Source organism: Zootoca vivipara, chromosome 14 (genome assembly GCF_965207765.1).
Source record: "Zootoca vivipara chromosome 14, rZooViv2.hap1.1, whole genome shotgun sequence".
NCBI lineage: Eukaryota > Metazoa > Chordata > Lepidosauria > Squamata > Lacertidae > Zootoca > Zootoca vivipara.
In genome coordinates this window covers 12,634,845-12,648,839 of record NC_142597.1, presented here as the reverse complement: position 1 = coordinate 12,648,839, position 13,995 = coordinate 12,634,845, and the positions used below count along the sequence as shown (strand labels likewise).

Sequence of the window (13,995 nt, the reverse complement as noted above, 5' to 3'; positions counted from 1 at the left end):
GGAATCCAACTTTCATTAATGCCAGCCAGCCCAGCCAATGGTTTAGGACAGGCATAGGCAACCTCGGCCCTCCAGATGTTTTGGGACTACAACTCCCACGATCCCTAGCTAACAGGACCAGTGGTCAGGGATTGTGGGAATTGTAGTCCCAAAACATTTGGAGGGCCAAGGTTGCCTATGCCTGGTTTAGGAGGATGGGAGCTGCCATCCAACAAATTGTACAGACTCATAGGTTAGCTGTCTCTGGTGTAGACAACAGCGAAGACGATGGCTCAATGGTCAGACTCAGTATAAGGCAGCTTCCTATGTGGTCTAGGACTTCCTCAAGAACCAGGGGTCCAGTTAAGTAACCTACTGCTTCTTTTTCACCCAGAAAGAGACAGGGCTCTTGCAACTTTTAACAGCTGCACGACACAATCAATCAGGCAAAGCTGTCCTAGCAGTCAGGTGCAGCGAAGGCCCTCCTTTGTGTGCCTCCTCCTCGAGAGGTCTGGAGGGTGGCAACACGAGAATGGGCCTTCTCTGCAGTGGCTCCCTGTCTGTGGAATGCTCTCTCCAGGGAAGTTCGCCTGGCACCTTCATTAAACACCCTTTAGGCGCCATGCAAAAACGTTCCTTTTTAACCAGGTTGATCTGTTTGACATCCTATACCCTTTTAAAATGTGGCTCTTTTCGAGGGTGGGAGGGGGGTTATTTCATTGTTGGTTTTATTCTGATTATATATGTTGTGATCTTTTCTGTGAATTGCCCTGAGATCTCTGGGTACAGGGTGGTATATAAATAAGAGGAAGAGGAAGAGGAAGAGGAAGAGGAAGAGGAAGAGGAAGAGGAAGAGGAAGAAGAAGAAGAAGAAGAAGAAGAAGAAGAAGAAGAAGAAGAAGAAGGGGAAGAAACATCATCTGCCAAACTACTAATGGAGATGTAGCTGTTCAAGGCACATGAGTTCTGCCAGAGAAAAAGCTGGCAATCTTACTTTCACAACTCTTTATATATTATGGTGTCATAGGAGGGAGGGAGGGAGAGAGAGAGAGAGAGAGAGAGAGATGATGATGATGATGATGATGATGATGATGATGATGATGATGTCTTACCTTTCTTGCTATTTTTATTCCAGGATCCCTGAGGTATAAGATTTGGAGATAGGGAGCCCTTTGCCTTCCGTGGCCCTTGATGTGCTGCTCCGCTAGTACTGGCAAGCCAGGGGTTCAGACTGTAGTGGGGCATAAACATCTGGTCACCATTTTGCACCAGTTCCACGGCATGCAGGCTGGGGCTGGAAAGGCGAGGTGGTGGGGCATTGTAGAAAGTTTTCAGGTCCTTCACGGGAAGATCTACATAGAGTGCCCCATATAGGCTGCTGCTCCTACTATCAGGCACCATAGGAACAGTTTGGATGTGGGAACCTTGGCTCTGCCTGTCGAAGGATGCTGCTGTGGGGAGGGGGGAAGGAAAATGCAAAAAGGAGGGGTCAGTCAGGGATGGAGCGACCTACTTAGTTCATAGCCATTTTGCATGTGTTGATTCACAACTCCATTTTGCCCTGTTACTGCAATAATCCGTGTTTTTTTAAAAAAAGGAATCTACAAAAAGATCCTATTTAAATATGTATACGTAAATGTCCTTAAATGCATTTTTAAATTTCTCTCATAGTATGCATTTCCAAGAGTATATTTTATCCTTACAGTACACATTTTACTGTATTGTCTTGAATATAAGCCGCACCTGCAAATAAGCCACACCTTTAAAATTCAAGGGGGGGGGTGGAATATAAGCCGCTCCCTTGAAATTGGGTTACAGGATGAAAGCACTGCGGTTGGTAGAATTGTAACTCCGAGCCCATTTATGCCTTGCAAGCCCACAAAAGTTACTGTACAAACGCTAAAACTGCAAATTGCTATTCAATCGCTACAATTCTGCAGGCGCTCACACCCGTAAATGACAAATGAACAGTCTCAAGCTCGCAAATCGGCAATAAAACATATTTTGTTCCGTTTAACCGTATGTCTGTTTCAGCGGCGATACTGTAAAAGCCCATTTTTGTAAGGTTGCGAATTTAAGCCCCACTTTAACTTTTCGCGGTCGGAATTTGGGGGGGGGGAGTGAGGCTTATAATCGGGCCGATAACGGTATATGCATTTTGATACCTCAAAATTCAGAGACGTGCAAAATCCAAATAACTCTAGAATGCATGGATGGGCAGGTTCCCGGAGACAAGATTGCAGCTACCTTGGGCTCCTTCTCCAGCCCTGATGCTTCCAATATGGCTGCTGAACTAAGCCATGGTTTGGCTCGTGTGCCATCCAAATCAGGGATCATGGTTTGTTGCACTCCAGAAAAACCATAGGCTGTAACCATGCCTTGTTCCTGGGTTTACAATCCATGGTTTGTCTGGAGTGAGATCCTTAGTTCAGACAACATGCTAAGCCAAACCATGGTTAAGCGCAGCAGTAGTGCAGCAGGAAGAGGATCAGGGGAGGAACCAACTCCAGGAACCCTCACATTCACATGTCTGCACTAAGCCCACATTGCATGAAAAGCAGCTCACTGGAAGAATGAAATAATACTGTCAGCGGATGAAGGTGGCAATGAGCTAAGAGTGGAGGTTTGCAAGGACCAGGGTCCAACCCCTCTGCATCTTTCAACAATAATATAATTCCTTATTATGGCTGCAGATCAATAAAATTAAGTACAGAAATAAAACATGCAACTTGTTAAAACAATTGGAAACAGATGGGATACTATTATACGTTCCCTCCATCCCTCAAGCCAACAGACGATTTCTCCTGATCTGTATTGAAGTCAGTTGGGTTTTTTTACAACCTTCCCAGTAGCATACGAGTGAGCATCCCTTAAGCAGATGGAAGCCAGATCTTCCGATCTTCCTGGGAGAGTGCTTAATAAAAGGAGAATCATCCGCTCTCTCTATACTCACTATACAGATTGCAGTACAGAAGAACAGGGTCAACAGGTCCTATTGCTCCAACTCTACACAAATGCAACCGTTCATAAACCCAAGTCTTGGTGAATCGTCCACTTAAAAGTGCAAAAGGCAACATGCTGAAATGAGCAAGGATAAATGCTCCCCTATATTTGAGCAACAACCATATCGTAATAAACAATATTAAAACCAGATGCACAGTTCCACCCAAAATTCTCCACCCTACTCGCAAGCAACAATATTCTCAGGCTATCTTGCCAAATGTTCTCCAGGGTGGCCAATGTGTGAAATTCTCTAACAATTTTCTCAGAAAACGGATCAGATTGTAAATTTCAGAGAAATTCAGCAAGCTCTAAGCCAAGCTTCCTCAAACTCGGCTCTCCAGATGTTTTTGGCCTACAACTCCCATGATCCCTAGCTAGCAGGACCAGTGGTCAGGGATGATGGGAATTGTAGTCTCAAAACATCTGGAGGGCCAAGTTTCAGGAAGCCTGCTCTAAGCAAAACTAAACCACCTGCTCTTTCGCAAGCGGCACTTACTAGATTTGTGGGATTCCTGGTTATCTTTGGGTTCGGTCCACAAGAGCTGACTGCTCAAGCTGCTGCTGGTGCTGTAGTTCTTGGAGCCTGAAGTTGACTTCCATGTGTTTGAAAGCCAGGGAGAATCACTACAGTCTACCCTACAGGCAAAGGGGAAACAGGCACACGTTCATAGATGCAAATCTCGGTGGAGTGGCAGACAGACTCACTGACTAAACAGACAGACAGAAGACTGTGAAATCAGAGAAGGACACGGCACAACTCTATTGGTAGCTTGGGCATTCAAGCCAGGCAGGTGTCTTCATTTGCACACACAGGACTAGAGAGCTGCAGAAATATATACCTCAGCCCCCACCCCCTTACAAGAAGACTAGACATGTATAAAGAACTGTAGTGATTTTGTTCTGGTTTTGCATGACAAGGACAGGACATGAAGAAGTGAAATTGCTATTTAATTCTGGGTCACAGTGGTGGTGGGTGATAACTTGCCCCCCGATTGCCACCAAACATTCCACGGCATTTAACTATTTTGCTAGAGCTGTCTTGCCCAGGTAGAAATATGCATGCATCCTGAGAGAGAGAGGAGGAACGGCAGCATACCTGTGTTTGATGATGGTGTCATCACTGGCGTTTCTATACAAACCTGGAGAGAGTGAGGTGCATGGCAAAAGAGCATTAGGCAGGCAAACCTGTCTTCACGGACAATTCATTTTATGATTCCTCACTGCAGCTGGCAGCAGCACTCCCTGCCACACTGCATAGTAAGACCACAACTTAACTCCTGACCTGGGATCAAGCAACCTCTTGGTGTGCTTAATGTATTCAGTTGCTGGGGGGGCGGTGTTCAAGGAAGCAATGCCCCCCCATACAATCACATGCAATGCACATGCTGTGACAATCCCCCCCCACACATGCATGCTTAGAATAGAGCAGGGTTCCCGACACCTCCCCAGCAATTTCTGTATAACTCTTGGAAATCTTCCCAGGCCAAAACACTTCTCCCCAGGCTACATCCCTGCTCCGCCCCCTCCTTGAGTGTTTTTGACCCGCTGGGATACATTCCTTGGACTTTGATAACACCTATTGCTTGCCAGGACGGATGATATAATAATAATAATAATAATAATAATAATAATAATAATAATAATAATAATAATAATATATTTATACCCCGCCCATCTGGCTGGGTTTCCCCAGCCACTCTGGGCGGCTTCCAACAGAAAAATGCAATAAAATAATATATTAAACATTAAAAGCCTGCCTAAACAGGGCTGCCTTCAGATGTCTTCTAAAAATCTGGTAGCTGTTTTTCTCTTTGACATCTGATGGGAGGGCGTTCCACAGGGCGGGCGCCACCACCGAGAAGGCCCTCTGCCTGGTTCCCTGCAACTTGGCTTCTCACAATGAGGGAACCGCCAGAAGGCCCTCGGTACTGGACCTCAGTGTCCGGGCAGAACAATGGGGGTGGAGACGCTCCTTCAGGTAGGAGGATAGGAGAGAGTTGTGTTGACTGTATGTAGAAACCAGTCTATTGTACAATGGTAAAGGGACTGCCTCTCCTGGTATGCGCCGCAGAGGACATTAAGGTCCACAAATAATAACATACTTGAGATCCCGAGTCACAAGGTGGTTAGACTGGCCTCGACCAGGACCAGGGCCTTCTCAGTACTAGCCCCGACCAGGTGGAACGCTCTCTCTCAGGAGACTAGGGCCCAGCGGGAGTTGTCATCTTTTCGTAGGGCCTGCAAGACGGAGCTGTTCCGCTTGGCCTTTGGACTGACTCAGTTTGACCCCGGTGTTACCCTCCCCTAAGGCTTTATCCTACAGATATTTAAATGAGGTTGCACTTGTAGATCCCTAATTTTAAAATTGAATTTTAACATTGTATTTAATCTGCATTTTAATTGAATTGTTTCTTTTATGCTTGCTTTGATATTCTTGTTGTTAGCCGCCCTGAGCCCGGTCTTGACTGGGAAGGGCAGGGTATAAATATTATTATTATTATTATTATTATTGCTGCACCCACTTTCGTCTCCGGCTCTGCCTGTCACTGAAACGTCGCCCTCAGAAGATTGCCCAGAAGGAAATGGGGACCTCAGACTGAAAAAGGTTTCCCACCACAGGCACCGACTGACACCCTACGCTGAGCCCATTTACCCACCAGTGCAATGAGTCAGAACGCTGCCCTTTCCATAAGCCGAAGGCCAGACTCTATCTGCCTCCCTTACCTTCACCTAGAGCATATGGATGTCTCCGGCCATACTGCCTGGCTTGCTGCTGGCAAACGTAAACTGTGAAAGCCATCAGCATGACCCAGAGGGCCGAGCCCACACTGGCAATGAAGACAGGTTGGCGCACCACTTCCAGGATGTAGTTGGCGGAATGGAAGTCCGGGGTCTTGGCCATCTTCTCGACTGTCGGCTCTGGAAAGGAATGAGGTGTGATGGTGAACTTAAACCACAGAAGAATGAAGAAGGTTTGGACTGTGTGTACACACAGTAGATGAGCCCTGGCCTCAGGGACAATATCTTCAGTGGGAGGCGTGGCTACAGCTGAGTGGCGGGGCACATGCTGGAGATCACAGCAGTGATGCCAGATGCCCATGGCAGCTGGAGGGGAAGAGGACCAACAGCAGGTGGAGCCAGAGCCAATGAGAGGCAGAGCCAACTCATCCCAGTTTTGCTCCCCATCCTCCTCCCAACAAAGACAACACAGAGACTAAGGAGGAGGAAGCTACCACCCTGTTAAGTATCATTGGTTAATGTACTTTGAAAAGGGAAATTAATATATAATGTGCCAGGATTGTACTGTGAAGCATGGCTGGAAATTTCCATTGAAGCTGAGGAAGAGCCTAACAGGTCAACCATTAAGTGGGGCTGTATCTCTGCTGGCTTAGTCACAATGTGTTTAGCTCAGAATCATATGAAAAGGACTGTAGTACAGGTCTATGCATATGTTAGTCTGGAGGCATTCAAGTTGGATGAGGTGCTCTCTTCTTTGTTGTTGTTGTTGTTGTTGTTGTTGTTGTTGTTGTTGTTGTTTGTATACTGCCCTATCCTGGTAGATCTCAGGGCGGTTAACAACAAATAATTGCAATATAAAAACATATAATACCAGTGCTTTTGGGGAGGGAGTGTTACACAGGGGTACGCATACCCCTGAACATTTGTGAATCTAAATTCGGCCTCATTGAGGGGCAGTATTTCAGTATGAGTAGGAAAAAAGAGCATCATCATGATCATGATCATGATCATCATCATCATAGACAAGCCAATAATCCCTCCTTCCACAGTCCATTTAAAAGGGCATCAGATGTCAGTTGGCCAAAGGCCTGGTTAAAGTGGGATGTTTTCACCTGGAGCCTAAAGGTGTATAATGAAGGTGTCAGGCAAGCATTCCACAAACGTGGAGCCACTGCAGTAAAGCCCATTCTCATGTTGCCACCTTCCAGACCTCTCATGTAGGAGGCACACAAAGAAAGGCCTCGGAGGATGATTTCAGGGTCCGAGTACTGTAGGTTCATATGGGGAGAGGCGGTATTGTAGTTGTGTGAATCTCTGTCTCCAGTAAAACAGCCTGAGGCTAATGGAGGCTGCAATGGTTAAGAGACAGAGCTTTGGTTTTTAGCTCAGATTGCAAGATATTTATAATCTAAGGTATTATGCCTTATGCTAGGATCAGTATATGAAATTATGCAACTAAGTGGATGTAACTTTTATTTGTTCTAAGTTGTTTTGAAGTTAAGTTCTGTAAGGCCCAATTTAGATGCATCAAAGAAGCGTTTCAGCTAAACACATTGTAAATTTCATAAAGGGAAATCATGTTGACAAAAGACGGGTTTCCACTGCGCCATCTGGTGTCACAGTGTTATAACGCATACCCTGTTTCTCATATTTTAAGACATACCCATAAAATAAGCCATAGCAGGATTTTTAAGCATTCAAGGAATATAAGCCATACCCCAAAAATAAGACATAGTGATAGGCGCAGTAGCAATGCCGGCTGCGGCAGGAGGAGGAGGAAAAAATAAGACATCCCTTGAAAATAAGCCATAGTGTGTTTTTTTGAGGGAAAAATAAATATAAGACATGTCTTATAAAATGAGAAACACGGTATAAAACTGCTTTCTTTTTACTAACGTAAGTAAAGCTTTTGAACCATATTTTTGGACTGATATTCTATGAATTGGCACAATCCTCTTTTAAAGCCATCCTCTTTTGGGGGCCATCCCTGGCCCTGCTACAAGTCCCATCTACCGGAGCCAGCATAGTAAATGGTCAGGAATGATGGGAGTTGTAGTCCAACAGCATCTACATTGCCACAGGTGTCCCCACCCCTGTACTAAGGGATCAACTACAAAATAGCACCTCTGACCTACAGCACTGCATACAGGATTACTGGGCACTCCAATTCCAGCTCCATTGACTGCTGCTACCTGGACACAGAATTTTTGCCCATTAGCCAGGCCTGTCACTTCTAGGCTGTGTGTTTCTCCACCCACTGTTCTGTTGGAGCCTGAGGAAGTTTCATTGCCCAAGAACCAGACCTACAAACACAAGGCGAGAGAAGAAAAACGTCAGCCTGTCTCACACAGAGCGGCACAAGACGGCAATTTCCGCAGAACAGAAGCACACATGAGAGGAACCAAATATATCCTGCACAGAGTCACACATCTAGCAAAGCAGTGAGAGACAGATGCAATGTTGGGGAAAGACGCCAAATAACAGGGGGTGGCTAAGGCTAAGTTTTGTTTTTCTCAGTCTGTGGGCTGCATTTCTGGGGTGGTGGGGCACATGCCAGTAGTGTGTGAAGCCAGAGGAATTGATTGATTGAGTGATTAATTAGTTTTATTATTTATACCCCACTCATCTGTCTGGGTTGCCCCAGCCACTCTGGGCAGCTTCCAGCAAAATATAAAAACATACCAAAACATCAAACATTAAAAACTTCCCAATACAGGACTGCCTTCAGATGTCTTCTAAAAGTTGTATTGTTATTTATCTCCTTGACATCTGATGGGAGGGCGTTCCACAGGGAGGGTGCCACTGCTGAGAAGGCCCTCTGCCTGATTCCCTGTAGCTTCACTTCTCGCAGGGAGGGAACTGCCAGAAGGCCCTTGGACCTAGACCTCAGTGTCTGGACTGGACAATGGGGGTGGAAACACTCCTTCAGGTATACAGGGCCGAGGCCATTTAGGGCTTGAAAGGTCAGCACCAACACTTTGAACTGAGACAAGAGATGAGGCAGGCAGCTAGAGAATCTAGGGAGTTTCAGCATAAACAGATCTAGCTCTGAACAGTTCTGTGTATTATACAGAAACTCACAACCCCACCTTTTGTTTTTAAGTCCCCAAATTAGAAAGAGGATAAATTCCAGTTCCCCTGAAATGATTTATGACTCACAGGGGTAAAAAGGGCAGGCTGGTTGCACAGCCTCGCAGCTCGGCCATGCCTGTGCAGACACAGTTTTCTAAGCAGGGAAGCGTTTCTCCAACTGAGTCCTTCTCCATACTTTCTAACTAAAGAGCATACTGTGTGTCTGTCCCTTAGTTAGAAAGTATGGCGAGGGACTTGGTCATGGAAGAAGGGCTGGGTTTAAGAATGGGGGAAGGCAAGGACTGGAAGTCAAGCACTTTGAATTGTGCTTGGAAATTTACTGGGAGCCAGTGAAGATCCCAGTGTAGGAAAAAGTGGGCAGGGCAAGGAATGTAAAGTTTTATCTCTATAAAGTAGGCTAGTTTCTACAAACACACGCAGGCCCCTCCCTTGCCTCCATCCAGACAAGCAAGAAGCAACATCAGAATTCAAGGACACATTCTAGCCAAGTAACGACATTTGAGGGGTAAAGCAGTACCAGTGAGGGGTGTGGCCTGCTGAGAATTCTGAGGGCCAGGTTGATATGTCAGGAGGGCCACATTTGACGACCCCCCCCCAGGCTTGAGATTCCCTGCCATACATGCACCTGCCATACATGTATAATATACAAGGAGCATGACAGCAGGCAAAAGAGGAAACAAGCCTTGAAATGACAAAGTAAGAACCAGGTGAGGTGTGGGTAGCCTCTGGCCCTTCAAATACTGCTGAACTTCAACTTCCACCATCCCCGTCCATTGACCATACTTCCTGGGGCTGGTGGGAGCTGTAGTTCAGCAACATCTGGAGGGCCAGAGATTCCTCATGCCTGTAATTATTACAGGAAACATAAAGAAATGTAACTGCATGCCACTCAAGCACATATCTAGTTCCCCCAGTTTCCCCAAGTAGAACAGCTGGATAACGCTGAAAGGTTGCAACCACAGTTTTAGTTTGATCCTCCCCCATGAAATGCTCTATTCCACCAGACCTTGGTGGAATACCACTTAATCGTCCTCCCTCCAGATTCCTTCTATCCATCACCATCAACCAGATATTGTGGTACCCAAATGCCACCAATTCCATGCCTCCTTACCTGGTAACCTTTGATGATACCATTGTGCATGTCTTGTGGAGGGGCCTCCCAGTGGATGATCACAGTGCCATTCACATCTTGAAATGTGGTGATGCTGATGCTCTCAGGGGAAGCACCAGGCACTGGGAAGAAAGTATAGGGTTGTTGAGATACATTTTAGGAAAAGGAGGAGCAACAGGCCTCCAACTACATGCTATTATCTACTCTTCCACCTCCTGCCTCCTCCATACAACTCAACAGCTAAAGATCTGTTTAGGGAGATCCCTCAGCTAAAGACTGAGGGAAGGGATCCCAATCCTTTGCATGCCTGGTGGATCCCAAAGAGTTCTCGGGGGGGGGGGGTGGAGGTGGCAAAATTAGCCCTGGGCTGGCACAATCAGCAGAAGACTAGAGAGCGCAGGATGGGGAAAGGTCCACCTTTGAATGATGTACTCTTAATTTCATTTCATGGCGACAAGGCAGGGCTCATAACCTGCCGCTAGTGCTCAGTGCTGCCTGGGTTTTGCAAAGGTGCAAGAGCACAGAAGAAGCCTACTGGCCTCCAAGGGCTAGGTCAAAGCTCAGCCACATGCTTTGTAGACAGAAGGTCCTGGGTGGGTTCAGTCTTCAGTTAATGGAGCCTCGGGTGTCACAGCTAGGAAAAGTCCTGTGCCTGGCACCTTAGAGAACTGTGTCCAACCAGGTGAGACAATAATGGGGGGGGGAATGGATCAATGGCCAGGGGGAACTGTGGCCCTCCAAATGTTAGATTCTAACTCCCATCACCCCAGATCATTGGCCATGTTGGCTGGGGCAGTTGGAGTCTAAAAACATCCCCCATGCCCAATATAACTCATTTCTTTATGTCCACATGCACCCCACTGCTTAAGGAAGGTAAAGTGCTGGATACAGATCACACCACATCACTGCCTCTAGAGCAGGAACGAGGAACCTGTAGCTCTCTACAGGCCCTGAAGGACTGCAATTAGGTGTATCCCTGCTCTAGATGCATCTCTGCTCGACTACAACCTCCATTGTCCCCAGCCATTAGGATGTGGTGACTGGGACTGATGGGAGTTGGAATCCAACAACATATGGATGGCCACTGGTTCTCCACCCATGTTCCAGAATATTTAGTGTTCAAAAAGAGGAAGTGCTGAAGGGTCGTACCTTCTTCTGGGATCCAGAGATCCCTTACGTTGCTGTCCAAGCCATAAACCTTCCCTGAATATGGTTGCACCTTGAACTCATACTTATAACCTCTCTCAAGCCCTGGGATGATGGTACGGTGGTTGCTTTGGACGTGCCATTCAGCCCAGTGCGTGGTCACAGGCAACAGGGAGCGGTAGAACACCACATAGCCATCTATGCGCTGAGAAGAGGAGACAACCTTCAAGGCAATAGGTGGGAAATCTGGGTTAACCTCTGGTTCGGAGTAGGAATGGAGAAAATTTGCCAGTTTAAGCTTCTCTCCATTTCTCATTATTCCAACCTTAAATTCACTTTCCCTGACTTCCTCGGCTTGCAATTTCTTCCTTTGAAAACATCTACACAAAACTGCACACAATGCATTTAGTTATGCAGTTTTGACTAATATACACATTTTTGCAAGCATTTCCCTCCAATGTAATGTCACCTTCTTCGATATCATGCCTTTTCATGCACAATTTTTGGCTGGAGAATGATGTCATAGAATTTGGAGGCGCGCGTGGGTTTTGAAGGATGGCTACCTTTCAGTTGACTTGTTGGTTCACAACAAGCAGGCTTGCCTTAAAATGCAACGTGGCTAGATTTCTCCCCCAACCTAAATCAGAGAGAACTATGATATCTGCAGAAACCACAGCATTGTTTGGGTCAAGCAACTCTTAGAGATATAGATGAGGTCCCTGAGGAACACAAAAGCTATGGAACAAAGTGGGAATAGACAAGAGCCAAACAGAATCTTCATTCCAAATTAAATTAAATTAAAATTCTGCAAGCTTTTGCAATTCAACTCTGAACAGCCAGCTCAATTCAGCTCAAAATTTGGATTTTGAACAACATTCATGAACAGATTTAAACAGCAGTGTTCAATAAATACCTGCATTTTGCAACTACTTTCTCCCCTTCATCCCTACCTCTGCCACTGCAGGAAGTGGGAGAAAGATGTCTGCATTTTACAGGCTTCCTTTGGCTGTGTGCTCCTTCAATGCATCTTTTGGCCTGTCCTGCTTGCTCTGGCTAGTGTCCAGGGGATCTAGAAGCCACCTGTCAGCTGATGAGTTAAATCCTGGGTTAAATCCTACAGGGAACAGGCACCCACATCTAATGCAGAACCAAAACCCATCTTGCTTAAGTCACGTCAGCTGATTGAGAGGTGGGCATGATTTGGGGAAATCACCTTGTGGGCCCAATTGGAATGGCCCTTGGGTTTAGACCATGCTGCCCCTATCTGTGTGCTCCGTTACACCTTTGCTATATCTAATTCACCTTCCAGTGCAGGTGGGCTGCTGGCGTGGAGGGGACAGCAGTGACGTTTGCCAGGTAAACCTTTGCATCCATCGGCTCCTTCAATGCATCTTTTGGCCTGTCCTGCTTGCTCTGGCTAGTGTCCAGGGGATCTAGAAGCCAAAAAAACAGACTCGAGGGTGTATCCTTGGAGAACATGGACTTTACCCTAATTGAGAGATGATAAGGTCAGTCCCTTTGAAGCCACCCTTCCTTTGCATTATGCTCAAGTTTGTGCTGCTTTCCTACAGGATATGGTAGCCAACGCAGCTCACAATAAATGAAGGCTGGCAACATCAATCCTGCCATTGTGGGATTCACTTGCAGGAGACCCCAGTGCCTGGAAACAGAAAGTCTGGTTGTGCATCCATAGCAGTGACCAGAGGAGGAATGACCACTGGGAGGAGCTCAGAGAGAAGAAACTGATTGGTGCATCTGCAGCAACATAACCGGATGCCTTCATCCAGAGCTGCCATCTACGGAGGGCCATGGGGGCCAGGGACCCTCCAATATTTTCAAGAAGGGGACCGCCCACCCCTAATTTCGTGGCTATCCTCAAAGGACATGCCAGGATGAAGATGCTTGGCTCTGCCTTGTCCTTTTGAGGATTGGCAGGGCCACGGCAGGGCGTCCCTTTCACAAAGGTAAGGTGGCTGGTGGTGGGATAGTGGGCTGAGTTGGCCTGCCCATGTTGGGGGGGGGGCATTGCATATTGACTTCATGCACAAGCGAAGGGCCAACCCAATGCTGGTCGCAACTCAGTGCCTATGCCTTCATCTGTCCCAGCTGCAACAAAACATGTCTCTCCAGCCACACCTTCCAACAGTTTTTCACCCTCAAAGTGAAGGTTCACTCCTCCATAATCTCCCAAGGCAGGGCGATGCCAGCAGCAACAATTATCAAAATACATCATTGTGGTGTGACGTGGCTTTCCTCCATGGCCTTCCCCAACCTGGTGCCCTCCTAGTTGTTGTTAGGCTACAGCAAAAAAGTGAGGAACCTTTTTCAGACAGATGGACATCTTCCAACAGTGGGCAACCTGTTGAAGATCTCACGCCAGCAGTGTGTAGAGCCAAAGGTAAGAACTGTGGCCAGAGGCAAAAAGTCAACAGTACGAAAAGCGGAGGTGGCAAAACAACAGGTGTAATTCTCATCCCACTATGGTAGGCTACCTTCCTGTCACACAGAAGCCAGAGGTTTCTACACACAGGGCTGATCACAGGGGAAGGGGGGGCATTTGTCCCAGGGCCTCGCACCCAAGTAACCATTACTTAGTGTTTTTTTGGCATTTAGTTAATTCCCCAACTTGTTTTTTTATGCACATTGAAGCAACTTGTGACACCCTCTCTCAGCTTGGAGCTGCAAAATTTAAGAAAGAAATGTGATTTGGCAAAAGACATAAATGTTCTTGTTAACTGATTTTGTCACATGCTTAACATCAACACACACACACACACACACACACACACACACACACACACAAATTCTTCTGTGCATTTCACAGAAAAGGAGTAGAAAAAACATTTGTTAATTTTTTTAAAAAAAACCTCTCACTTTTTCTCTTCTTTCCAGAGGTGGGCATGGGCTTCTATTTTGTTTTCATG

At 46.5% G+C, this 13,995-nt stretch overlaps 1 protein-coding gene across 2 annotated transcripts in view; it reads right to left on the bottom strand.

The window, feature by feature from the left end:
- ROBO4 (roundabout guidance receptor 4) overlaps positions 1 to 13,995 on the bottom strand; it is an 84,360-nt gene that overhangs the window by 51,706 nt on the left and 18,659 nt on the right. The window contains exons 7-14 of one of the 2 annotated variants that reach the window (XM_035139647.3): positions 12,374 to 12,504; positions 11,075 to 11,294; positions 9,926 to 10,047; positions 7,853 to 8,024; positions 5,707 to 5,901; positions 4,079 to 4,121; positions 3,479 to 3,618; positions 1,092 to 1,427 (exon numbers count right to left, since the gene is read on the bottom strand). In XM_035139647.3, the coding sequence (XP_034995538.3) occupies positions 1,092 to 1,427; positions 3,479 to 3,618; positions 4,079 to 4,121; positions 5,707 to 5,901; positions 7,853 to 8,024; positions 9,926 to 10,047; positions 11,075 to 11,294; positions 12,374 to 12,504 (1,359 nt within the window). Of the gene's footprint in view, positions 1 to 1,091; positions 1,431 to 3,478; positions 3,619 to 4,078; positions 4,122 to 5,706; positions 5,902 to 7,852; positions 8,025 to 9,925; positions 10,048 to 11,074; positions 11,295 to 12,373; positions 12,505 to 13,995 lie in introns of both variants that reach the window. The other variant, XM_035139646.3, reaches the window with a different exon arrangement.